The sequence below is a fragment of the Nerophis lumbriciformis genome, linkage group LG10 (assembly GCF_033978685.3).
Source record: "Nerophis lumbriciformis linkage group LG10, RoL_Nlum_v2.1, whole genome shotgun sequence".
Taxonomy (NCBI): Eukaryota; Metazoa; Chordata; class Actinopteri; order Syngnathiformes; family Syngnathidae; genus Nerophis; species Nerophis lumbriciformis.
Genome location: NC_084557.2, coordinates 34,325,581 through 34,352,225, shown reverse-complemented (window position 1 = coordinate 34,352,225; position 26,645 = coordinate 34,325,581). Strand labels below are relative to the sequence as shown.

Sequence of the window (26,645 nt, the reverse complement as noted above, 5' to 3'; positions counted from 1 at the left end):
TAGTGGACCAGCAGCACGCACAATCATGTGTGCTTACGGACTGTATCCCTTGCAGACTGCATTGATATATATTGATATATAATGTAGGAACCAGAATATTAATAACAGAAAGAAACAACCCTTTTGTGTGAATGTAAATGGGGGAGGAAGGTTTTTTGGGTTGGTGCACTAATTGTAAGTGTATCTTGCGTTTTTAATGTTGATTTAATTAAAAAAAAAAACAAAAAAAAACAAACAAAAAAAAAAAACGATACCGATAATTAAAAAAACGATACCGATAATTTCCGATATTACATTTTAAAGCATTAATCGGCCGATAATATCGGCAGGTCGATATTATCAGACATCTCTAGTAAACATGGTAGGCTATAGATTACTAGGAGCTAGCAGCTACACAACAGCTAAGCACTCAATAGCACACCAGCTAGACATACATGATAATTGTCCGTAAGTGAACAATATTGCAGTCTAAAACCCATTTGTCAACACAAACAAGGCATATTTTACTTACAGATATTAAGTTTCCAACGCATGTTAGAAAGTATCCAGTAACAAACGTGTCCGCCTCATTTAACTTTGACTAAATTATTGTAGCCACTAGGTGTTGTCAAAAAGCTAATTACCACTCCACTTCAACTTAAAGGCGGCATAAGTCCACTCCAGATGGTTAATAATAAATAGGTTGGTGTTTTTCCACACTTACCATTGTTCTTATCAAGCTTTTTCTAACATTCTACACTACAAAATGATAAAGGTATATATTATTTGAGCTGGTTCAAATATTGATATTGAATCGGAAGTGAAAAAGGGACACCCTTAATAAAAACCCAACAGGGATGTGCCTGCATTGACTATTTAACAATGCTGCCACATGCATTTACTGTAATGTGTTTGTTGTTTTTGACCCTGGGTTGTTCAAGGTGCAGTCACAAAAGAGACACTTTAATACAGAAACAACACATTTTTGGCTTTTGGAGTAACCACAACTTGGAGTCCAATGCACTTTCCAGCCTTTGTCTGTCATGCCTTTATGCACTCCTGGAAGGGTACTTCCCGGATCCCCCACAGCTCAGCCCTCACAGTCATCTTGATGTCATCCATGCTTTCAAAAAGGGAAAATGAGGAAAAAACCCACACTGAAAAGGGAGGTTTCACCAGCACGATCATTAAAAATAGTGCCTTCCTTAATTGAGCTTTGTTCAAATTTAAGTCAATAGAATAGGATAGTAAAATCCATAGTTTGTATGACTGTACTTCCAGCTGTAACCACATAGCATGAATTCATTCAAAAGGTCAATGCTCGAATAGGGAGAGAGTAACACTGGAAAGAACGGATGGAAACTTGTTGAAAGTCACAGCTGCTTTAAATATCTCAGCTACCTCCCGAAACACAGTACCGTACTGAGATAACAGAAGAATTCCTCAAATGTGTTGAAGACTGAAAAATTAGTACACATATTTGATCTTTGAATAGTGTGTGGAAAAATAAACTAGTATTCTTGCTTCAAAGAGGATTACTGCAACTCCTTAATTGTGCTGAACAGATCAGTAATTCGCTGGCAAAGCAAAATCTAATGTCGCTTTTAAGTTCGGCAGATGATTAAAAAGATCAAAATAAAAACAATAAGGTGTGAGGAAAACATTATAACACTACTGTATGAATCTGTTCTTGGAGGAAACTACTTTAATTTACTTATGATGACCTGCTTTCATTTTCAGTTTCCCTATAACATTTTAAAATAAATATATCTTACACAGGTATTTGTCGTTTTCCACATTGAATCGTCCAAATTCAAAGAAATCCTTACATAGTTATCGATTTCAAGACTTCAAAGACTTCAGGTACTTACGTAACGTCCAGCTGACTTTTTGCTGTACATGGTTCTGGAAAATCCACTCTGTCATCTTTGGATGGAGAGTGATCCAGCTTATCATCATTTAGTAAGGATGTGTCAACACAACTCTCCTCTAAAATACCAATATAAGTGGCTGATTTGGGCACATTTTCTTTTTTGTTGCCATTTAAAATCGGTGGCTCCTGACGACCGTTACCCTTTTGGGGGTTTACATCTGTTGTAGTCTTTGGATTGGCCCGTTTAACTTCTTCATTGGTTCGGCTGATATTAGACTGGGAGGTACGTGGGTCACGGACTGTGCCTGCCGGAATTGCTGACAACGTCCTCAGCATTCCGTCTTGCTGCCTGCAGTGGTACAACCCCCGGAATGCCGAGCGGAACTTCTGAGACATGGCGTTGTATATCACTGGGTTGATTGCACTGTTGGCGTACACGCAAGTCCGACAAAACAACAAAAACCAGGCATCCAGATAGGGTGTGGACACAAAAGAGTTGATCAGAACTAATGATCGGTAGGGCATCCACAGGAGAGCAAATAGGATCACCACTACTGCCAGCATTTTGGTCACCTACAAAGAGAGAAGGAAAGCCTCATTAATGCCTTAAATTACATCATTTACCACAGAATCACAAAATTCATAGATTTTAAAATAAGGACTAGGTCTAGGACAGGGGTCGGCAACCCAAAATGTTGAAAGAGCCATATTGGACCAAATATACATAAACAAATCTGTCTGGAGCCACAAAAAATTAGATGCCTTCTTTCAGTCTTATAATGATGTAAATGTCTATATTAGCTACTAGTGTTGTCCCGATACCAATATTTTAGTACCGGTACCAAAATGTATTTCGATACTTTCTGGTACTTTTCTAAATAAAGGGGACCACAAAAAATGGCATTATTGGCTTTATTTTACCAAAAAATCTTACAGTGCATTAAACATATGTTTCTTATTGCAATCAAATAACAATTTAGTCCTTAAATAAAATAGTGAACATACAAGACAACTTGTCTTTTAGTAGTAAGTAAACAAACAAAGGCTCCTAATTTGTCTGCTGACGTATGCAGTACACTTCTGTTGAAATGTAATAATCACTTATTCTTCTGTGGTTTGATACTTTACATTAGTTTTGGATGGTTCCACAAATGTAGGTATCGATCCGATACCAAATAGTTACAGGATCATACATTGGTCATATTCAAAGTCCTCATGTGTCCAGGGACATATTTCTTGAGTTTATAAACATAACATGATTTTTTTTAAAAGGAAAAAAGATTTTGTGACGATAAGAAATATCAATGTAATCATAGTAGTATCGACTAGATACACTCCTGTAGTTGGTATCATTAGAGTGGCATTTGTTTACATTCAGGGTGCTAGCTTGCTGTTAGCGGTTAGCTATTGTATCCTCCTACGGTGTGTAGTGAAGCATGTTTAGCTATTCCTCGTCCTGCAGGGATGATACTTGTAAGAAACTTACTTTATTTGTCGCCATGGAGGATTAGTGATTTAGAAAAGCTAAAACACTGCCGACTGCAGATGGACGTTTGCCGCTAGCTAGCTAGCCATGTCTTAAAGTACCTCTTCCTGTAGGCGTTTCAGTGTTATAACTTCACCTTTATTGTTAGTTCTTAGGCCAAAATGCGTCTGTTCTCCCTTTTCTTTCTACACACTGTGTCTGCTTGTAAGTACTATGTGATTGTGCGCTGCCGAAAATGCTCCCCTGCTCACAAAACCAGAAATTTAAAGACATGACAACGACGCGCCGTCATGCCCGGGAACGTGTGCTTTTCAAACAGAGTATAGTACTGTTTTTGATTCATTAGTACCGCGATACTATACCAATAACGGTATACCGTACAACCCTATTAGCTACATTAGCCTACTGTCAAAATTACCATATGTGACAGGCTGCCTCATACTGTATGTTCTTTGACAGAAATGTTGAAATGTAATATTTGTTCTACACATTTTTACAAAATAGTAAAACGCAAACTTATCAGAGGGTGAGATAACTCCTGGAAATTACTGGCATTTATTGGCCAAAGGTCTTGTTGTGTGTGTCAAAGTTAAAGGAAGCTACATGCTGTCTTTTTCTAATGGATTTATTACAATCTTTGCAAGCTGGGTAACGTTTGCTGTGGTCTGGAACAACACGGTACACAAACAACTATCAGAAATGCAGCCAATATTACATACAGCTAATACATACTTGCCAGCCTTGAGACCTCCGATTTCTGGAGGGGGGTTGGGGGCGTGGTGGAGGGGCGTGGTGGAGGGGCGTGGCTAAGAGGGGAGGAGTATATTTACAGCTATAATTCACCAAGTCAAGTATTTCATATATATATATATATATATATATATATATATATATATATATATATATATATATATATATATATATACATATATATCATAAATATATATGTATATATAAAAAATACTTGACTTTTTTATATATATATATATATATATATATATATATATATATAAGAAATACTTGACTTTCAGTGAATTCTAGCTATACATATATATTTATTTTATTGTATATGTAATATTTGAATTTCAGTGTTCATTTATTTACACATATACTTGTTGAGTTAAGGGTTGAATTATCCATCCTTGTTCTATTCTCTGTCACTATTTTTCTAATCATGCTGAACACCCTCTCTGATGATGCATTGCTGTGTGGCACGCACAAAAGTGCTTTCATCAAATGCACTAGATGTATTGTCCTGTTTAAGAGTGTCACAACATTGCTGTTTACGGCAGACGAACTGCTTTACGGTAGACCAAAACGTGACTGCTGTTGTTGTGTGTTGTTACCGCGCTGGGAGGACGTTAATGAAACTGCCTAACAATAAACCCACATAAGGAACCAAGAACTCGCCCTCGATCATTCTACAGTTATAACGTCATTGGGCAGGCACACCGTTTATATTGTGGGAAAGCGCCTGAATTTCGGGAGATTTTCGGGAGATAATTTGTCCCGGGAGGTTTTCGGGAGAGGCGCTGAATTTCGGGAGTCTCCCGGAAAATCCGGGAGGGTTGGCAAGTATGAGCTAATATGTCATGAGACATGCAAATATAAAATAAATACACAGATGACATAAGTAAAATAAATTAAATAAGCTCAAATATACCTAGAAACGAGGCATTATGATGCAATATGTATTTACAACTAGCCTAAATAGCATGTTAGCATCGATTAGCTCGCAATCATGCACTGACCAACTATGCCTTAATAGCACGCCACACAAGTCAATAACGACAACAAAGCTCACCTTTGTGCATTCACACACAGCATTAAACGTTTGGTGGACAAAAATGAGACACAGAAGGAGTGGCATGAAACGCGTCTTTCTCTGGCAGCATCGTCGAAAGTTGTACATGTAAACAAACTGTTGCTCTAATCAGTGAAGCATAAAGACAAACATTAAACAGCGGGGTTTCTAACAATTAGGAAGGTTTGTGTCATTTTTGTCTTCCTACAGAAACCATATTAAAACTAAAAATATATTTCGTCCCCCATCTTTTTCCATTTTAATTTATTTTTGAAAATGCTCCAGGAAACCACTGCTTGTATCATGACAGTATCATGACACAGCATACACTGTCTGGCTAGCTGTGTACAAACAAAACATGAAATGTGGGCTTATACTTTACAGATACTGTAATATGATTGTTCATGTTTTTCAGTCAGTACAGATTGGTGTCATATCGCAGTGTTGTGCGTTACAAACTCAAATGCGTTACGTGCTGACGTAGAAGCAAGCTTAACTCTTGCCGTAGTTAGCTTTTTCAGCTAATACCGAAGCATACCGATATGTTACTACGCGAGGAAAATAGTTCCTCAGTGTTCGCTCGTACAATAACAATGTTGCTACATATTGGATATTATACAAGTTACGGAACATAAATTAAGTATTGTTGACTGTTTTTGAATGCATTTTTAAAGGGATTTAAAGGTAAAATTGATTGCTCCCATTAGCTGCATTGCTAGCCACCTAGAACGAGACGATTTTTTTGTTAGAATGCAAAAAAAACAACTTTTGTCTTCTTGTTTTTTAATAATGATTGTGAACGATTTCAGTGTTTTTAGCCATTTTACAGCATGTAAAGAAGATAAACCGACAAGGTAAAGTTGATTTTATTTTGTATTCCTAACCACTGTGTGTGTGTGCGTGTGCGTGTGCGTGTGCGTGTGCGTGTGCGTGTGCGTGTGCGTGCGTGTGCGTGTGCGTGTGTGTGTGTGCTGTAGTATGTACTGTAGCTTGATAGACTTTTATTCATTCCACTGTGGGATATACTGTATCTATGAGTGGTATACAAACCCCATTTCCATATGAGTTGGGAAATTGTGTTAGATGTAAATATAAACGGAATAAAATGATTTGCAAATGATTTTCAACCCATATTCAGTTGAATGCACTACAAAGACAACATATTTGATGTGTAAACTCATAAACTTTATTTTTTTTTTTTGCAAATAATAATTAACTTAGAATTTCATGGCTGCAACACGTGCCAAAGTAGTTGGGAAAGGACATGTTCACCACTGTGTTACATGGCCTTTCCTTTTAACAACACTCAGTAAACGTTTGGGAACTGAGGAGACACATTTTTTAAGCTTCTCAGGTGGAATTATTTCCCATTTTTGCTTGATGTACAGCTTAAGTTGTTCAACAGTCCGGGGGTCTGCGTTGTGGTATTTTAGGCTTCATAATGCGCCACACATTTTCAATGGGAGACAGGTCTGGACTACAGGCAGGCCAGTCTAGTACCCGCACTCTTTTACTATGAAGCCACGTTGATGTAACATGTGGCTTGGCATTGTCTTGCTGAAATAAGCAGGGGCGTCCATGGTAACGTTGCTTGGATGGCAACATATGTTGCTCCAAAACCTGTATGTACCTTTCAGCATTAATGGTGCCTTCACAGATGTGTAAGTTACCCATGTCTTGGGCACTAATACACCCCCATACCATCACACATGCTGCCTTTTACATTTTGCGCCTATAACAATCCGGATGGTTCTTTTCCTCTTTGGTCCGGAGGACACGACGTCCACAGTTTCCAAAAACAATTTAAAATGTGGACTCGTCAGACCACAAAACACTTTTCCACTTTGTATCAGTCCATCTTAGATGAGCTCAGGCCCAGCGAAGCCGACGGCGTTTCTGGGTGTTGTTGATAAATGGTTTTCGTCTTGCATACGAGAGTTTTAACTTGCACACACAGATGTAGCGACCAACTGTAGTTACTGACAGTGGGTTTCTGAAGTGTTCCTGAGCCCATGTGGTGATATCCTTTACACACTGATGTCGCTTGTTGATGCAGTACAGCCTGAGGGATCCAAGGTCACAGGCTTAGCTGCTTACGTGCAGTGATTTCTCCAGATTCTCTGAACCCTTTGATGATATTACGGACCGTAGATGGTAAAATCCCTAAATTCCTTACATTAGCTGGTTGATAAAGGTTTTTCTTAAACTGTTCAACAATTTGCTCACGCATTTGTTGACAAAGTGGTGACCCTCGCCCCAGCCTTGTTTGTGAATGACTGAGCATTTCATGGAATCTACTTTTATACCCAATCATGGAACCCACCTGTTCCCAATTTGCCTGTTCACCTGTGGGATGTTCCAAATAAGTGTTTGATGAGCATTCCTCAACTTTATCAGTATTTATTGCCTCCTTTCCCAACTTCTTTGTCACGTGTTGCTGGCATCAAATTCTAAAGTTAATGATTATTTGCAAAAAAACAAAAAAATTAATCAGTTTGAGCATCAAATATGTTGTCTTTGTAGCATATTCAACTGAATATGGGTTGAAAAGGATTTGCAAATCATTGTATTCCGTTTATATTTACATCTAACACAATTTCCCAACTCATATGGAAACGGGGTTTGTAGAAAAAGATGGATGATTGGTTATTATTGCTACACAAACTGATTTCAATTAGTTTTTATGCAGCATTGTGCGTGCGTGCGTGCCCGGGTTTGTGTGTGTGTTCAGCTAGTTGTTGTTGGTAAATGGTAAATGGGTCGTACTTGTATAGCGTTTTTCTACCTTTTGAAGGAACTTTGACACTATTTTCCACATTCACCCATTCACACACACACATTCACACACTGATTGTTGTTTTGACTTACTAGTTATTGAAAAGAAAAACGATCCATCACCCCTTTTTATGTTTGATTGATATACAGTATTGTATAAAGCTTTATATTTTGTTCAAAGTGTACAAAATTACTAAAATATGGATTTCTGTGTCAAGGCTATAACCCATTATTTATGTTTGCATTGCTTCTTATGGAGAACTTTGCCTCAGTATACAAACGTTTCTATAAATCATAACTGATAAAATGCTTCCCACAGTTACTGAAACATTTTCAGGTTTACACCTTAACAGTTACAGACCAGTACCTCGGTTTTAGGTCGCCCCGCTTTTCGTATGATTTGGTTTTCAAATTTTTTGTCGGATGGGGGTTTTCGTATCTTGTCGAGGTAACCGTTTAACCAAACTTAGTGCTTTAAAAAAACTAAATAATTTGCCTGCACGTTGCTATGAAACATAAAAGGGATACGATTAAATAACCCCTGTTTCTTCCTACTACTTTTTGGATAGGTTGCAATGAGAAACTTTAAATATGTTTAAATACCATATTGTAACTGTGAGCATGTTTGAAATACATTATTACCATAACCACATCATTTGAACTGAGTGCCAAATAAAATATCCCAATATTGGTTACTCATTCTATGTGCTTTTTTTTCTTTTTGAGCACGACTGTGAAATGAAATAGAAAACAAAGAAAGTTGCGAGTGCCAGCACTTTGAAATAGACTGTGAGAAACACCATTGAATTCCAGAAATAATTTGTAACAAAGTAGGACGATGGCATTAATGTTGCTCTCCTCTCCCCTCCTTGCTCATCGCCATCTTAGTGAAGTGTTTATTTATCGTAGTCATCATGTACTATATATGTGTTTCTCTCTGTTTTCTGCATGTAAAACTATTCTCTATAAATTGCCGTTGTGTTTGATTGATTGATTTATTGATTGAAACTTGTATTAGTAGATTGCACAGTGCAGTACATATTCCGTACAATTGACCACTAAATGGTAACACCCGAATAAGTTTTTCAACTTGTTTAAGTCGGGGTTCACTTAAATTGATTCATGATACAGATATATACTATCATCATAATACAGTCATCACACAAGATAATCATCAGAGTATATACTGTACATTGAATTATTTACATTGTTGGATGTGGGGGGGGCGGTTAGGTTTAGTTGATACCAACACTTCAGTCATCAACATTTGCATCATCAGAGAAACAGTGTAGGACTGACTTGGTAGGATATGTACAGCAAGTAGTGGACATAGAGAGAGAGATCAGAAAGCATAAGAATAAGTATCTACATTTGATTATTTACAATCCGGGGAGGTAGGATGTGGAAGGAAGGGTGTTAGTTTAGGGTTGAAGTTGCCTGGAGGTGTTCTTTTAGTGCGGTTTTGAAGGAGGATAGAGATGTAATTTCTTTTACACCTGTTGGGAGTGCATTCCACATTGATGTGGCATAGAAGGAGAATGAGTTAAGACCTTTGTTAGATCGGAATCTGGGTTTAACGTGGTTAGTGGAGCTACCCCTGGTGTTGTGGTTATGGCAATCATTTACGTTAAGGAAGTAGTTTGACATGTACTTCGGTATCAGGGAGGTGTAGCGGATTTTATAGACTAGGCTCAGTGCAAGTTGTTTTACTCTGTCCTCCACCCTGAGCCAGCCCACTTTGAAGAAGTGGGTTGGAGTGAGGTGTGATCTGGGGTGGAGGTCTAGAAGTAATCTGACTAGCTTGTTCTGGGATTTTTGGAGTTTAGATTTGAGGGTTTTGGAGGTGCTAGGGTACCAGGAGGTGCATACGTAATCGAAAAAGGGTTCAATGAGAGTTCCCGCTAGAATCCTCATGGTGCTTTTGTTGACCAGAGAGGAGATTCTATAGAGAAATCTTCGTTGGTTGACCATTTTGATTACCTTGGTTGCCATTTTATCACAGGAAAGATTAGCCTCTAGAATGGAACCTAGGTAGGTGACCTAGGTAGGTGTTAATACTTTTTGGTTGGCGAGAAAGGATCAATTGGATGCATGTTGTTTTTTATGGGAAAATGGCTTTAGTTTTCTCACGGTTTAATTTGTCAGATGATTGAAATAATGATTGAATTGACTTCTGCGGGAGCGCTTACATCTGCTGCAACGCTTCATCCTGTCATGTCTGTGTAATCATGTTTTGTTTTAGTCATGTCATGTTTTGTTTTGTTTAGTTATTGGACTCTTTAGTTTCTGGCTTTTCACTCCCTTGTCTTGTTTCCATAGTTACCCATTAGTTTCACCTGTTCCACGTTTGGACTCATTGTGCACTCTTGTTTGTCACCATAGCAACCCATTAGTTTTCACCTGCCCTCACGACTCACGCACCTGTCTTTAATCATGTCACTATCATTTAAGCTTCCAGTTGCCAGGCTGTCTGTCTGGCGACATCATACCCCTGTCACACTCTGTTTACCTCTGCGTACTTCATGCCCTGTCCAAGTAAGTTGTTTCTATTCATGCCACAGATAGCGACTTTTGTTCATGTCCTTAGTTTTTTTGCCCACGTGCAAGTATTTGTTTTCATAGCCAAGTTGTTTTACCTCCGCTGTGAGCGCCTTTTGTTTATACCTTTTTGTATTTTTTTGAGTTAGAATTAAAATGTATTCACCTTCACGCCATGTCTGGTCCAAATCATTTGCACCACCGGAGAACAAACCTAGCCATAGTCCAAGTCTTGACACATCCTTTGCAGAGAGCGACATTAAAACACTTTCTATTGAAAAGTTACCATTAAAAAAACTAATCATTAAAAATTTTAATCGGAGAGACGCCATCCACAAATATGCAGCAGATGCCAAAATAAGCGGAGATCTACTGTATATGAGATATGCCTCTAATGTGCTGCAAGTCACAGATCAGTCAGTCAAGAATGTTTTGCTCGGGGATGGTGGGGCATTGTTTTGCTGATAAACTGGATTGTGAATACTGAAAGAGACTGACTCTTTTCATCTTTCCTGCAGACCATTTGGTCTGTGTTTGTTGTTGCCAAGGTTTCCTCCCTGCTTGACCTTTAGACACTTCAGTTGTTCTGGAGACTTTTTTCCAGGAAAATGTGTCATCTCTCAGTACAATCTGTTGTCCAATCTGTACAATATTCTGCCAATTAATTTGCCCAGTTCTACCATTGTGGCCATTTAAGGGTCTGGTGCTGAAGTAAAAAGACAAAACTAACAGAGCACGTAGCTGACAACATTGCTGATAACGAGTGTTTAACTGTGGTGTGCTGTCAGGGCCAGCAAGGCTTTCTCTGCTGGCCTATTTCCCTAAATATATAAAAGTATTCATATTCTCTTCATGTCATATTATGCTCCTTCCAGCGCTGTTGTTTTTAGGGTAGAGTTTGTATCCAATCAGAATTCAGCTAGCTTATGTTGCCATGCTGGACGAAATCTGCCCGAGGCCTTCAGAATCAACAATGCGGGCGTCCGTGCACTGTAAATTAACGGGGACATACAGTTGATAGACAATTGCGATAGCCAATCAGATCACGAGTTGCTGTCAGTAAGACCTTTTAGCTGGCCTCACATTGAACGTGACATTTACGCGTCCAGTGATTGGATACTCACCGAGACCGTTAGCTGATGAATTTGAGTTGATAGACAGTTGCGATAGCCAATCAGATCACAAGTTGTTGACAGTAGCCTATCTAGGTAGCCTGATGTTAACGAGACTGTGATTGGATACTCACTTGTCATTCCAAAGTGAATATCCATTCACAAGTTTCAATTTAGCAGGAAGCAGGAAGTGTTGCGCCCTGTCCTTTGTTTTCATTAAAACTTATACTTTGTTTTGTCAGTACTGGGCCCGTGTGCAGCTGGGATAGGCTCCAGCACCCCCTGCCACCCCATAAGGACAAGCGGTAGAAAATGGATGGACGGATGGGCCTGTCCTTGCTTTTAAATTGACAACATTTTAATAATTTTTCTGTTTGTTTTTGTATCACCCTAATAAGTAGCACAGTTACAGTATAAATAAATATTTCGGAACTAATTAGTCGTCTTTGTCAGTTAACACATGACTAAAAATATACTAAGGTGAATGGACTATGAAAATAGTCGGTAGATGCAAAAACAGAAATGAGCATTTTGTGATAGTAACCTAGACTGTTGGCATGTTGGGTGGTCTGAGGATCACAGATTACAATATTTGAAAATCGGTCCATTGTAATATCAAGAGGGTTCAGCAAGACTAACAGCCCATTTGACTTCATGTCTGTGTCTTTGTGTGTAAACATTCCCTCAATGTGCCCTTCCCAACCCCACACCACCACACCACCACAGTGACCATGGTAACAGCTCAGACATTACTGAACCCCCCGCAAGCCAAAGGTGGGGAATAAAGTCAGTGTAAATATCTCAAAGGATTAGTGTTATCAGTCTCTAATAATACTGTACACCTTTAACCTCCTACCCTTTATTGCCTCAGGGCTCTTGCTATTATTTTCTGGTGAAAAAAACCCTACACCCCCACTCCCTTGTTGCCATGCCATGACTTTTCAATTACAGTGCAAGGCTTCCTTTTCATGCATCTGTCTGTTTTCCTCATGCACCGATGTAGGAAAAATGGGGAAACCAAGCACTTAACGTTCACAATGGCACAGCAGATCAAATCAAGCTAATATTTACGCATACTTAAAGGTGCTGTTTGCAACTTCCTCACAGTAACATTTTTCAAAGCAAAAAATACGACAAGAACACGACTGGCTGACTTATGTTACCATTAGTGGTTTAACAGAACATGTTTGTTTGAAAACTGTCTGTATTTATTACAATTACAAAGTTTATGTAATAAAAACTTTTACCGGCCCGTATAAAATGATGGGTGTTTACGGCGGTGGTCACTCACCCGTACAATTTGCAGTCATGTTGTTGTTATGATAGAATATACATTCAATGGCAGTTAACACTAGCTATTCAAATTGCTGTTATTAGCTACCAACACCTAAAGTTAATGCGCGTGCATGTGTTACGTACCTACGTAATTACGTCATTACGTAGGCTACGAGAAGCCGTAAGAAGGCGGGATATATGTTGTGTAAAAAAACATTGGAAATGTGGCCCCTCTAGGCATCTGTGTAAATAAGACCTGGGCAAATTAAGGCCCATTAACTTTTCAATCTGGCCCGCCGGACATTCCCAAATTTGTTTGTTTTTAGATCTTTAAGATCGAAACTGTAGCCGCCATTATGACGTGCAGTGATGTTTTCAAATTACTGTAAGTCTTGAACTATACAAAGTATTTCAATGGTTGGAATCTGTGCTTTTGCATAATATACTAGTTACTATGGTAATCTAATTAGTTACTATGGTAATCTAAGTCACAGCAGCTCAGACGAGCAGTGATGTTTTCAAATTACTGTAAGTCTTGAACTATACAAAGTATTTCAATGGTTGGAATCTGTGCTTTTGCATAATATACTAGTTACTATGGTAATCTAATTAGTTACTATGGTAATCTAAGTCACAGCAGCTCAGACGAGGCACCAAGCAGTGTGGGCGTGGTTTGTTTCCACAGAGTGTTTCCAGAGAGGCTGCCTTCATAAGCCCGCACAACCTGCCATGCCGGGCCGGAATATACTGTTATGTTTGCTGAGGGGAGATGACGGCAACACACACCATTTTATAGTTTATTAGTTTTGTTTATTATTATATATATATTAACTATATATATAATAAATCATTGAATATTACCTCCCTCTGGTGTCTGTTGCCGTCATCTCCCCTCAAAACAGTATATTCCGGCCCGGCATGGCAGGTTGTGCGGGCTTATGAAGGCAGCTCGCTCGTCACCGGCAGGTGCGCTGATTGCCGTTGAATGATTGCAGCTGGCGGCTACTGCAGGGCGGAGACGCGCCCGGCATGTCCCTGGATGTGCGCGGCCGTGGGTGTGTCCAGAGGTGCGACAAGCAGAGCGCAAGGATGAGGGCGCACTGGAATGCGCCCTGGCCGTGACAAGGTTTTGCATTAGTGTTCCTAAAAATAGATATACCGGCCCTCAAACAAAATTTTTCTCTAAATTTGGACCCCCGAGTCAAAATAATTGCAGAGGCCTGGTGTAAATGTTGCAAAAAGCCTCTTTAAGTCCAGTTGTTGCGTTAAGACAATTGTCACTCCACCAGCATGTAGAAAAGACCTAATCCTGTAGCCACCGAAGCCGATCCCCTCTAAGCCCTGACTGTTTCTAGAAATGATGTCCATAAATGTTATGAACAGAACCAGTGACAAAGAGCAGCCCTGGGGTAGTCCAACCCTCATTGGAAATGAGTCCTAATTACTGCCAGCATTCTTGACCTCTCAAAGATTGAAACTTTTTAGAAATTGGTTATCTTTGATCTTCAGTCATAAAATTACAATTCTTCAATATACACAAACGTATCAACATCCTATTGGTTACCTGGCCTAATAAATGATGAATGAAAAAGCAGGAGTGTCCAAACTTTTTCAGAGGACAACATCCCAAAAAATAAAAGAATGCTGAGGACCTTTTTTATACCGATATATACAGTCGTGGAATTAACACATTATTATGCCTAATTTTGTTGTGATGCCCCGCTGGATGCATTAAACAATGTAACAAGGTTTTCCACAATAAATCAACTCAAGTTATGGAAAAAAATGCCAACATGGCACTGCCACATTTGTTATTAAAGTCACTGTTGCCGCTCTCTCACCTCTCTCGCCCACTCACTCACTGACGTCACTCACCTTACATGCTGTCATATCTTAAAGGGCCACACACACACACACATACGCTATTCTCATAACAACTAACAAGACATCATGGCGAAGCCAGAAGTCGAGTTTCTTAACATGGAGACATTCTCAATACTTTTCATTTGTCGAGCACAAAGAAAATAACATTTTAGTTAAATGTAAGTTGTGTCTTGGATCAAAGATCCCATCTACTTAAAGTTAAAGTTAAAGTGCCATTATATTGCAGCTAATTAAAATAGTTTTGTCAATTTGTTCTGGCCTGAAATAAATTGGCCCTTTGAAACATTTTTGTCTTTGTGTGTTGTATGTAGACCACATTGGTCAGCTGAGTTCAGTGATGCAAATGCATGTCAAGTTTATCAACAGATTGTATTTTTCTCCAGTGCAATAACAGTACTGAAATGAAGGCTAAAAGAGCATTAATGGGAGCCTTAAAAGAAAAAAAATAAGAAAAAAATAAGTAACTAAATAGTTACTTTTCACAGTAACGCATTACTTTTTGGTGTAAGTAACTGAGTTAGTAACTGAGTTACTTTTGAAATAAAGTAACTAGTAATAATAATAATAATAATACCTGGGATTTATATAGCGCTTTTCTAAGTACCCAAAGTCGCTTTACATGTAGAACCCATCATTCATTCACACCTGGTGGTGGTAAGCTACTTTCATAGCCACAGCTGCCCTGGGGTAGACTGACGGAAGCGTGGCTGCAATTTGCGCCAACGGCCCCTCCGACCACCACCTATCATTCATCATTCAATTCACCGGTGTGAGTGGCACCGGGGGCAAAGGGTGAAGTGTCCCGCCCAAGGACACAACGGCAGCGATTTTTGGATGGTAAGAGGCGGGGAGCGAACCTGCAACCCTCAGGTTTCTGGCACGGTTGCTCTACCCACTACGCCATGCCGCCCCAACCAGTAACTGTAACTAGTTACTGGTTTTCAGTAACTAACCTAACACTGGTCCGTAGATATGCTAAATCCAATTAAATATACAAATGCTGAACTATTTGGAAAAAAAAACTTTATCCTAGCTTTTCTGTTATATGTGTCAAAAAACAGTTTTATCTAATATACTTAATTAATAATGAATTAATTTAATCTTCAAAACATTGCCGGTAAAGATACAGCTGCACGATGAAATATTTGGACATCCCTGACTGAAAGGGTAAAATCATCAATAATAACATATTTTTTGTGAAGCCAAAATCCCATGCAAATATTGTGTTCTCTGATGGAGGCCTTAATCTATAAGAGACATCTTTGAAATCTCATATCCCAGGCACAGTAAGATCCATGCTCAAACATGGACACTAACAATGACTGAGAACTCAACCATGATAAAAGAATACAGACCTCTGATGTGACTTAAATCAATCAAGGATTTGATGCAGACGCATAAACCTTAAAGAAATGTAATGAGTACTGCGGGTGAACTGTACACTGACGGAGCACAGCTGCCAAAATGTTATGTTGGTAAATCAGTAGATTTTCACATTTCTACTTCCTTCAGTTTGGATTACGGTTGCCATCGTACTTCCTGTTTGCAAACTCAATTCAAATTCAATTCAAAGTAAAAGAATGCAATTAGAATTTGGGAGACATTCTCAATTCAATTCGGATTTTGCACGATCCAAACGTGACAGACTTTATGTGTGAGGTGGACACATGCTGTCCTTCCTTTAAAATGTAATTATTATTATTTATTTATTTTTACTGTTTTTTGAACATTGTTTAGGATTTAAACTACAGTACATCAAGAACAATGTAACATTTTATCATGATGAATGACGGTCATCTATCCCGTCAAAATAACAAAAGGAGACATTATGCTTGTTGTGTAAACGTTGTCATTTGAGCTTCAAAATGTCATAATTTGATGACACTTCAGTTGCCAAGCAGTTGGATGAGAGCCACATTATCCAACAAGTTGTTGCCATTGACAACGCAAGGCTTTCAAGCTTCATTTGCTAAATATTTAATTACAAGGAAGACAGATGGTGATATTACTAATATCATGAAGTTCAGTTTTGTGAAATGGTACAGTTAAAGTTTAACTCAATTTTTTTTTTAAATTATTTTTCACACGCATGTTATCTTTTCCTGTTGTTTACACTGTAAATCAATACTATGAGATGAGCTCCAGCCCTCAGATGGGGATTATTTCATTTTAATGCTGGTTGATGAACATTAAGTGCAGAATGAAGCTACCTAAAAGTCATTTAAAAGTCGCTTCACATCCATAGGACCTGCCACAGAATATCTACTGTATATTCATCACTGTTATTATCCATCCATCCATTTTCTACCGCTTATTCCCTTTGGGGTCGCGGGGGGCGCTGGAGCCTATCTCAGCTACAATCGGGCGGAAGGCGGGGTACACCCTGGACAAGTCGCCACCTCATCGCAGGGCCAACACAGATAGACAGACAACATTCACACTCACATTCACACACTAGGGCCAATTTAGTGTTGCCAATCAACTTATCCCCAGGTGCATGTCTTTGGAAGTGGGAGGAAGCCGGAGTACCCGGAGGGAACCCACGCAGTCACGGGGAGAACATGCAAACTCCACACAGAAAGATCCCGAGCCCGGGATTGAACCCAAGACTACTCAGGACCTTCGTATTGTGAGGCAGATGCACTAACCCCTCTGCCACCGTGAAGCCCACTGTTATTATTAGCAGAGTTAAAACATTTGTATTGTTATAATATCATTGTCAGCAATGTATTACCATAGCAGCACTGGGTGCCTGAAAAAAAAGTAAATGCTTTTACATGAATAAATGCTGTACCGCACCTGCAGAAAAACACTGATGCAGCCGTTTACACTGCTACATATGTATGAGCTGCTGTGCTTAAATAAAATGCATGTATCTTTTTTTTTATCTTGCTTAAAGACAACAGAATCACAAATATTCAAGCGTTGTGGCATAATATTCCACCAAGATCTTGCTCCTTTTCATCATCATCATCATCATCATCATCATCATCAGCCGTTGTCAGTCCACTGCTGGACGAAAGCCTCAGCATGTTTCTGCCATAGTGAACCATCTCTAGCTGCTCCCTGCCACTGCACTGTTCCCCAATATTTGTCTATTTCATCTCGCCATCTCACTCTCTGTCTTCCTCTTTTTCTGCTCCCATCCATGGGTCTCCATGATGTCATTAGGGAAGTCCATCTATTATCTGTTCTCCTACTGATATGTCCAGCCCACTTCCACTTACTTAATTTGATAGTTCTCATAATGTCTTGGACTTGCGTTTGTTTTGTAACCCATTCATTTGTTTTTCTGTCTTTATATGTGATTCCGAGCATATTTCTTTCCATGTTGTGTTGTGCTGCTGCTATTTTCTTTTCCATTTTATTTGACAATGCCCAGGTTTCAGCTCCATATGTCATGGTTGGTAACACGCATTGATTAAAGACCTTTCTTTTTAGGCTTAACGGTATTTCTCCTCTCATGATGTTGCTCAGTTTTCCATATTGGCAGCAGCCCAATCTGATTCTCCTCCCTATCTCCTGTTCTTGACTCTTTTCTTTCAGGCTAAATCTCTGCCCCAGATAGATATATTCATTAACTCCATCAATTTCATTTCCATTAACAGTCACAGGTCCATGAGGTACCATGGAATTTGCCATAACTTTTGTTTTCTTCATATTCATTTTCAATCCACAACATTTGCTGGCATTTGCAAGGTATTTAAGCATATCTTCCACTTCACTGATTTGCTCTCCCAAGACAACGATGTCATCTGCAAACCTCAGATGATTAAATTTGTCTCCGTTGATATCAACTCCTTTATCCTCCCACTCCAGAGAGCGAAATATGCCTTCCAAACAAGCTGTAAACAGTTTAGGTGAAATTGTATCGCCTTGTCGGACACCCTTCTTTATGTGGATTTTCTCGCTTTGTTTGTGCATCGTAACTGTGGTAGTGCAGTTTGTGTAGATGTCCTTGAGTAAGTTATGTACTTATGATGAATTCCTTGATCTTGCAGAGCTTTTAGAACCAGAGGTGGGTAGTAACGCGCTACATTTACTCCGTTACATCTACTTGAGTAACTTTTGGGATAAATTGTACTTCTAAGAGTAGTTTTAATGCAACATACTCTTACTTTTACTTGAGTATATTTATAGAGAAGAAACGCTACTTTTACTCCACTACTTTTATCTACATTCAGCTCGCTACTCGCTACTAATTTTTATCGATCTGTTAATGCACGCTTTGTTTGTTTTGGTCTGTCAGACAGACCTTCATAGTGCCTGCGTTTCACCAACTGCAGTCACTGGTGACGTTCACTCCGTTCCACCAATCAGATGCAGTCACTGGTGACGTTGGACCAATCAATGGACCTGACTTAAACAAGTTGAAAAACTTATTCGGGTGTTACCATTTAGTGGTCAATTGTACGGAATATGTACTGTACTGTGCAATCTACTAATAAAAGTTCCAATCAATCAATCAAAACTGTGAAGGAAAAAGACCATTTTTTATTTCAACCGTACATCCCGTCAAAAGCCTAAAGACTGACTGCACAGTTCCTGTCTTCACAATAAAAGTGCCACTCCATTGCGCCTGCGCTTTCAAAATAAGAGTCTCCGAAAGCCAGCGCAAACACGCTAGCAAGCTACGGAGTTTGCCGCCAATGTATTTCTTGTAAAGTGTATAAAAACGAATATGGAAGCTGGACAAATAAGATGCCAGAAACCAACCACTTTCATGTGGTATTAGACAGAAAGGAGTAACTTTTTTTCTCCTCCATTTGAAAATGGTGACGTTATCAGCACTATACTGTCTGATTACAATCAATGCAAGTCATCAGAATCAGGTAATACACCAACTTATATTCTTGTCTTCATGAAAGAAAGGAATCTATATGTGTTAAACATGCATGTATATTCATTAAAACACCTTTAACATGTAAACAAAAACGGCAAAATAAATCAATATAAATTTGTGAGTGTGAATGTTGTCTGTCTATCTGTGTTGGCCCTGCGATGAGGTGGCGACTTCTCCAGGGTGTACCCCGCCTTCCGCTCGATTGTAGCTGTGATAGGCTCCAGCACCCCCCGCGACCCCGAAGGGAATAAGCGGTAGATAATGGATGGATGTATGGATATAAACTGTATATATCAATGTATGTATATATATATATATATATATAATAAATAATGATAAATGGGTTGTACTTGTATAGCGCTTTTCTACCTTCAAGGTACTCAAAGCGCTTTGACACTACTTCCACATTTACCCATTCACACACACATTCACACACTGATGGAGGGAGCTGCCATGCAAGGCGCTACCAGCACCCATCAGGAGCAAGGGTGAAGTGTCTTGCTCAGGACACAACGGACATGACGTGGTTGGTACTAGGTGGGGATTGAACCAGGGACCCTCGGGTTGCGCACGGCCACTCTTCCACTGCGCCACGCCGTCCCTATATATATATATATATATATGTGTGTGTATATATACATATATATATAAAATCTCCTGATGATTGAGGGTACCCCCCCTCATGAAACAGGCCTGTAGAGATGAAACAGTCTTGTGATTTTTTTCCCACACATACATATATATATATATATATATATATATATATATATATATATATATATATATATATATATATATATATATATATATATATATATATATATATATATATATATATATATATGTATGTGTGTGTTTGTATATATATATATATATATATATATATATATATATATATATATATATATATATATATATATATATATATATGTATGTGTGTGTGGGGGGAAAAAAATCACAAGACTATTTCATCTCTACAGGCCTGTTTCATGAGGGGGGGTACCCTCAATCATCAGGAGATTTTAATGGGAGCATTCGCATACCATGGTTTATATAGGGCACAGAGTGGGTGGGTACAGGCTGGCCTAGGGGCGTGGTGATTGGCTCATGTGTTACCTAGGAGGTGTTTCCGTCTATGGCGGCATGCTGTTACAATTTTGCTGCGCTTGTTGAGGGATGACAGGTCTGGACGGTAAATAATAAACAGTTTCTCTTTCAAGCATAGGTTGCATCTTTTATTACCACTATTGTAAGGTGTGCTGGATGCAAGAATTTGCCATGTTATTGAATATTCAACATTATTGTCTTTGAGGTCCCAAATGTGTTTGCTGAGTTCTGTGGTATTTCGCAGGTTTTTGTTCCTGAAAGAAGCCTTGTGATTGTTCCATCTGGTTTTGAATTCTCCCTCGGTTAATCCTACATATGTGTCGGATGTGTTAATGTCCTTGCGTATTACCTTAGATTGGTAGACAACTGATGTTTGTAAGCACCCCCCGTTGAGAGGGCAATCAGGTTTCTTTCGACAGTTACAGCCTTTGTTGGTTTTGGAGTCGCTCTGTCTGGGGGCTGACGGCTCATTTGCAATTGTTTTGTTGTGGTTTGAGATGATTTGTCGTATATTGTTCATGCAGCTGTAGCTCAATTTAATGTTGTTCTTGTTGAATACTTTTCTTAGGGTGTTGTCTTTGGGAAAGTGTTTGTCAATCAGATTGAGGAATTTGTGTCCAATGTTAGTTGAGACGTTTTTGCTGTATGGGGGGTTGTACCAGATGATGTCGTTTCGTTTTCTGTTCTTTTTTGGCTGGTTTCCTGGCGTGGGTTCATAGGTGAGGGTGAAATTGTATCCGCTTTCATCAAGGGCTTTTTGGTACGGGGGGGTTGCTTGGTCAAATTCAGCTTTCCTAGATGACAGCATCGATAGCCTTTTATTGATTCCGGTAGGTATTCTTTTCGTGGTGGTGGGTGGGTGGTTGCTGTCATGGTGCACGTATTGCAGTGTTGTGTTGGGTTTCGTGAATGGTTGGTAGCTGTTATTTCTCAGGTTGAAAGTGACGTCAAGGAAGTTGACGGTTTGCTTGTTGGCTTCAATCGTGATCCGTAGGCCGTTCTCTTTGAAAATTTGGCATATGCGCTTCTTGGTATTCTCGCTGCTCCTTGGCGAGGCGCGACACACTGCCAGTCCGTCATCACGGTAAATACCAAGGTTCAGATTGAGGCTAGCGAGCTGGGAGAGGAGGAAACTCCCAACGAGTTCACACGTTTCTGCTCCGTCAAAACTTCCCATAGTGACGTCAAATGTTGCATTGTTCTTTTTTTGCCATGGTGTACTGTTGTGGATGAGAATGGAGTTTTTTGCGTGGATGATGATGTTTCTTTCGTTGCCTGTGATTGAGTCGTAGTCTGAGGCGAAGTCTAGTGCTTGAGTCAGTAGGTCTTGCGTGATGGAAGGGTAAAATTCCTCGATATCAAAGGAGATAAAGTTGTGCTGTTGTTTGTCTTGGATGTTGTTGAACCATTTGATTACTGCTGCTGTATTTCTCCATTGGTTGAGTGGTGTTTTGTCCTTGATTTTTGTGTTGACTCTGTCCAGGATTATTTTGCTGATTTTTCCTATTTCAGATTTAGTTGGGTTTATTAGTCGGCATGTTGGGTTATTTGCGAAGTTGGGTTTGTGGTCCTTCAATGTGATGAAGGCTTCCTTGTTGGCTGTGGCGTCCACCCTGTCCTCAATGTCCAGTTCAGCCGCGATCCTTTTATTTTTCAGGTGGATGTTCTGTAAGGTGTTGGGTTGCGCTTTTTTGTATGATTTGGTGATACTTCTGTCCAGTAAGGTGTGGTGTTCTGGTATGTCCATTCTGTAGAAGTTTGTGGTTTTATCGGCAGCTATGATGAGGTTGTTTACTTTCTTGATGCGCTCCTTGTCATTTTCCAGCTTGGTGAGGAGTGGGTTGCGGATTGGCTTGAATTTGACTGATTGTATCATTTTGAGCATGTCGTTCTCAAAATCCTTTAGTTCCTCAACTGTGGGTGGGTTCTTGGTAGATTTGAATCCGTAAGTTTTCTTGGTAAACGAAAGAATACCTACCGGAATCAATAAAAGGCTATCGATGCTGTCATCTAGCAAAGCTGAATTTGACCAAGCAACCCCCCCGTACCAAAAAGCCCTTGATGAAAGCGGATACAATTTCACCCTCACCTATGAACCCACGCCAGGAAACCAGCCAAAAAAGAACAGAAAACGAAACGACATCATCTGGTACAACCCCCCATACAGCAAAGACGTCTCAACTAACATTGGACACAAATTCCTCAATCTGATTGACAAACACTTTCCCAAAGACAACACCCTAAGAAAAGTATTCAACAAGAACAACATTAAATTGAGCTACAGCTGCATGAACAATATACGACAAATCATCTCAAACCACAACAAAACAATTGCAAATGAGCCGTCAGCCCCCAGACAGAGCGACTCCAAAACCAACAAAGGCTGTAACTGTCGAAAGAAACCTGATTGCCCTCTCAACGGGGGGTGCTTACAAACATCAGTTGTCTACCAATCTAAGGTAATACGCAAGGACATTAACACATCCGACACATATGTAGGATTAACCGAGGGAGAATTCAAAACCAGATGGAACAATCACAAGGCTTCTTTCAGGAACAAAAACCTGCGAAATACCACAGAACTCAGCAAACACATTTGGGACCTCAAAGACAATAATGTTGAATATTCAATAACATGGCAAATTCTTGCATCCAGCACACCTTACAATAGTGGTAATAAAAGATGCAACCTATGCTTGAAAGAGAAACTGTTTATTATTTACCGTCCAGACCTGTCATCCCTCAACAAGCGCAGCGAAATTGTAACAGCATGCCGCCATAGACGGAAACACCTCCTAGGTAACACATGAGCCAATCAGCCTGTACCCACCCACTCTGTGCCCTATATAAACCATGGTATGCGAATGCTCCCATTAAAATCTCCTGATGATTGAGGGTACCCCCCTCATGAAACAGGCCTGTAGAGATGAAATAGTCTTGTGATTTTTTTTTTCCCACACATACATATATTGCGCTCTACTACGGTATCGAGCACTATTTTTTGGATAACCTTATTAAGACATATATATATATATATATATATATATATATATATATATATATATATAAATATGTGTGTGTGTATATATATGATATGTGTGTGTATGTTACTCATCAGTTACTCAGTACTTGAGTAGTTTTTTCACAACATACTTTTTACTTTTACTCAAGTAAATATTTGGGTGACTACTCCTTACTTTTACTTGAGTAATAAATCTCTAAAGTAACAGTACTCTTACTTGAGTACAATTTCTGGCTACTCTACCCACCTCTGTTTAGAACCGACTGTGTCTCCACCGAATCAAATGCCTTTTCATAGTCTATGAAGGCCATACAAAGTGGTTTGTTGTATTCTTGGCATTTTTCTTTGATCTGATTCAATGTATGAATATGGTCCATGGTAGAAAAAGCACTCCTAAACCCTGCTTGTTCTCTGGGTTGGTGGCTATTAAGTGTATTTTCCATTCGATTTGTCAGGATTCTTGTAAACAACTTGTATATGTTTGAAAGAAGGCTAATAGGTCTGTAGTTCTTGAGGTCCCTCTTGTCCCCTTTCTTGAAAAGGATGATCATGTTAGCTTCTTTCCACTTCTCTGGCACTTTCCTCTGATGTAAGCAAGCTGTGTATAGCTTCGCCAGCTCCTTATCAATGACATCCTCCCCCTCTTTAATTGTGTCCATTAAAATATTATCTGGTCCTGGGGCTTTACCTCGTTTCATGTTTTTGACTGCATACTGCACCTCCCAATATGTGATGTCTGGAATTTCTTCTGAGTCTATGGATAATTGAAGGTCCACTGACTGACTGCTTTGATAGAGTTCTTCAAAAAATTCTTCAATCCTCATCAAAATCATGTCTTGATCTGTGATTTCTGTCCCTTTTTTATCAAGTAATTATGTTTTTTTCTGCTTTCCACTTGCAAGTTTCTGCCTTGTTTTCTTCAAACTTCTATTGTTTTCTATTGTCTCTTGAATTTTAAGGGTGTTGTATTTTCTTATGACTTGTCGGAGTTTCTTTCGTATTGTCTTGCATGTTTCTTTTTCTGCTCCTTTTAGGAATCCTCAAATGGTCAAATATTTACCAAATAGTTATTCAACCCTGAGCTATGTTGTCCATTTTGTCGTTTTAAGCATTTTCATCAATAAAGTGTCGGTGCCTCCTGGATTTTGCAGGTTTTTGTTTGGGTTGTTGCGACCTTTAAATGCCTGATTTTGCTGCAGCTTTTTTACAAAGTTGGGGCAAAGATTTTGAGGAATATTTTTTCCTATAACATTGCATCAGCTTATGATATTACGAATTTATTATCAATGTTTTAAGTGTTCTTTTTAAGCGTCTGATCACTTTAAGCAATATTTTTATAATAATAATACATTTTATTTATAAGGTGCTTTTCTGGGCACTCAAAGACACCGTACAAAATCAAAACAATAAAATCAAATTGGATAAAAACAACAATAATAACAACAACAAAGATAGAGAACAAAAGATGATTACAATGAATAAGCAGTCAGGAATAGGTGTGATTTGAGTCTTGATTTGAAGAGGGATATTGAGTCTAAGTTACGAAGGTCTGGTGGCAAAGAGTTCCAAAGTTGTGGGGCAGAGCGGCTGAAAGCTCGGGCACCCATGGTGGACAGTTTAAATAAAGGAACAGTGAGATGGATGGATGAAGAGGATCTTAGGGAATGTGAAGGCGTGGCGACATGGATCAGGTCAGAGAGATATGATGGAGAGAGGTTATGGATGGCTTTGAAAGTGAGGAGAATTATTTTAAAGTGGATACGATGTTTGATGGGTGACAGCATTTATATTTTATTTAATGAGTGTTTATGTTAGGAGTTTTATCTCTATTTCACCACTTGGTAGGCAGGCAGAATATAATAGTACAACGGTTTCACCGAGATTGCCAAGACACCTGTGGCACCGGCTTATATATGGATTTGTTTGTTTATATATGTGTGTGTGTACTAAGGGTGTAACAGTACATGTATTTGTATTGAACCGTTTCGGTACGGGGGGGTTCGGTTCGGTTCGAAGGTGTACCGAACAAGTTTCCACACGTACATATTAAGTAGCGCACTGCACGGACGGACATGAGTAGCGTACCGCACGTTGTGTAAACAATGCACACCGAGGCACAACACACGGCCTGCTGGTGTAACGCAGGTGTCAAATACATACTTTTGCGGAGACTATTAGGCTCTTGCTATCTATTACTCTTTGTCGCCGCGGTCCAATCAGCTGTGCTTATAAGCCGGTAGCAGGAAGTGGCCAGTAGACAGGATGTGAGGGGAGACAGATTGTATTTCTGCTCGCGGTTGGTTTTTATTCTCCTTTTCACCCGAAATATTGTGCTGACGGGATTCTAAACTAAATGCCTATTTATTAACTTTATAGAGTCAACTACCAGCGCCGGATTTTTTATCATTAAGCTGTGTGTGACTGTAGAAGCGGAGTTGGTGAGTCCATGTTTATGAAAATATATAAGTCTTTCTTCCATTGTTTCATTACAACAGTCTTTGTGGCATATTTCTCAATCGTCCATATACAAGGTCTAGGACTTAAACCAATGATAACTATTGTGTATTGCATGTACTTTTGAATGTGTTTGATAATAAGCACGTTTAGTGCACTGACCGAATTGTATAGGTCATATTTATGCTGCTAATGGTTATTTTAGCACTTTATTGCATATTGTGATTCTGACATGTATGTTGATTTATATTGTACAATATTGAGGGAAAAACTAGAACCTGTTCTGAATACTTTATAATGCAATTAGTGTTATTTAATGAAGATATTTGATTTGTGTACACATTGATTTATAAGGATGGTCCTGGTTCTTACACAGGCCAGGCTTCTCTTTATGATGGCGAGCTAAGGAAAAAAAGCATCTAGTCCAAGGATCGTTCTTGGGAGATTCCAGCCAGGAACCCCACCACCTGTTCTGTCTGGGCTGGTAGGAGGC

At 39.2% G+C, this 26,645-nt stretch overlaps 1 protein-coding gene across 1 annotated transcript in view; it reads right to left on the bottom strand.

Annotated features, from left to right (window-relative positions):
• Nucleotides 1-265: 265 nt before the first annotated feature.
• Nucleotides 266-26,645, bottom strand: part of trhr2 (thyrotropin releasing hormone receptor 2) — a 75,788-nt gene continuing 49,408 nt past the window's right edge. Inside the window, exon 6 of the mRNA XM_061969769.2 lies at nt 266-2,425. Coding sequence (XP_061825753.1) covers nt 1,847-2,425 — 579 coding nt within the window. The 3' untranslated portion in view covers nt 266-1,846. The remainder of the gene's footprint in view (nt 2,426-26,645) is intronic.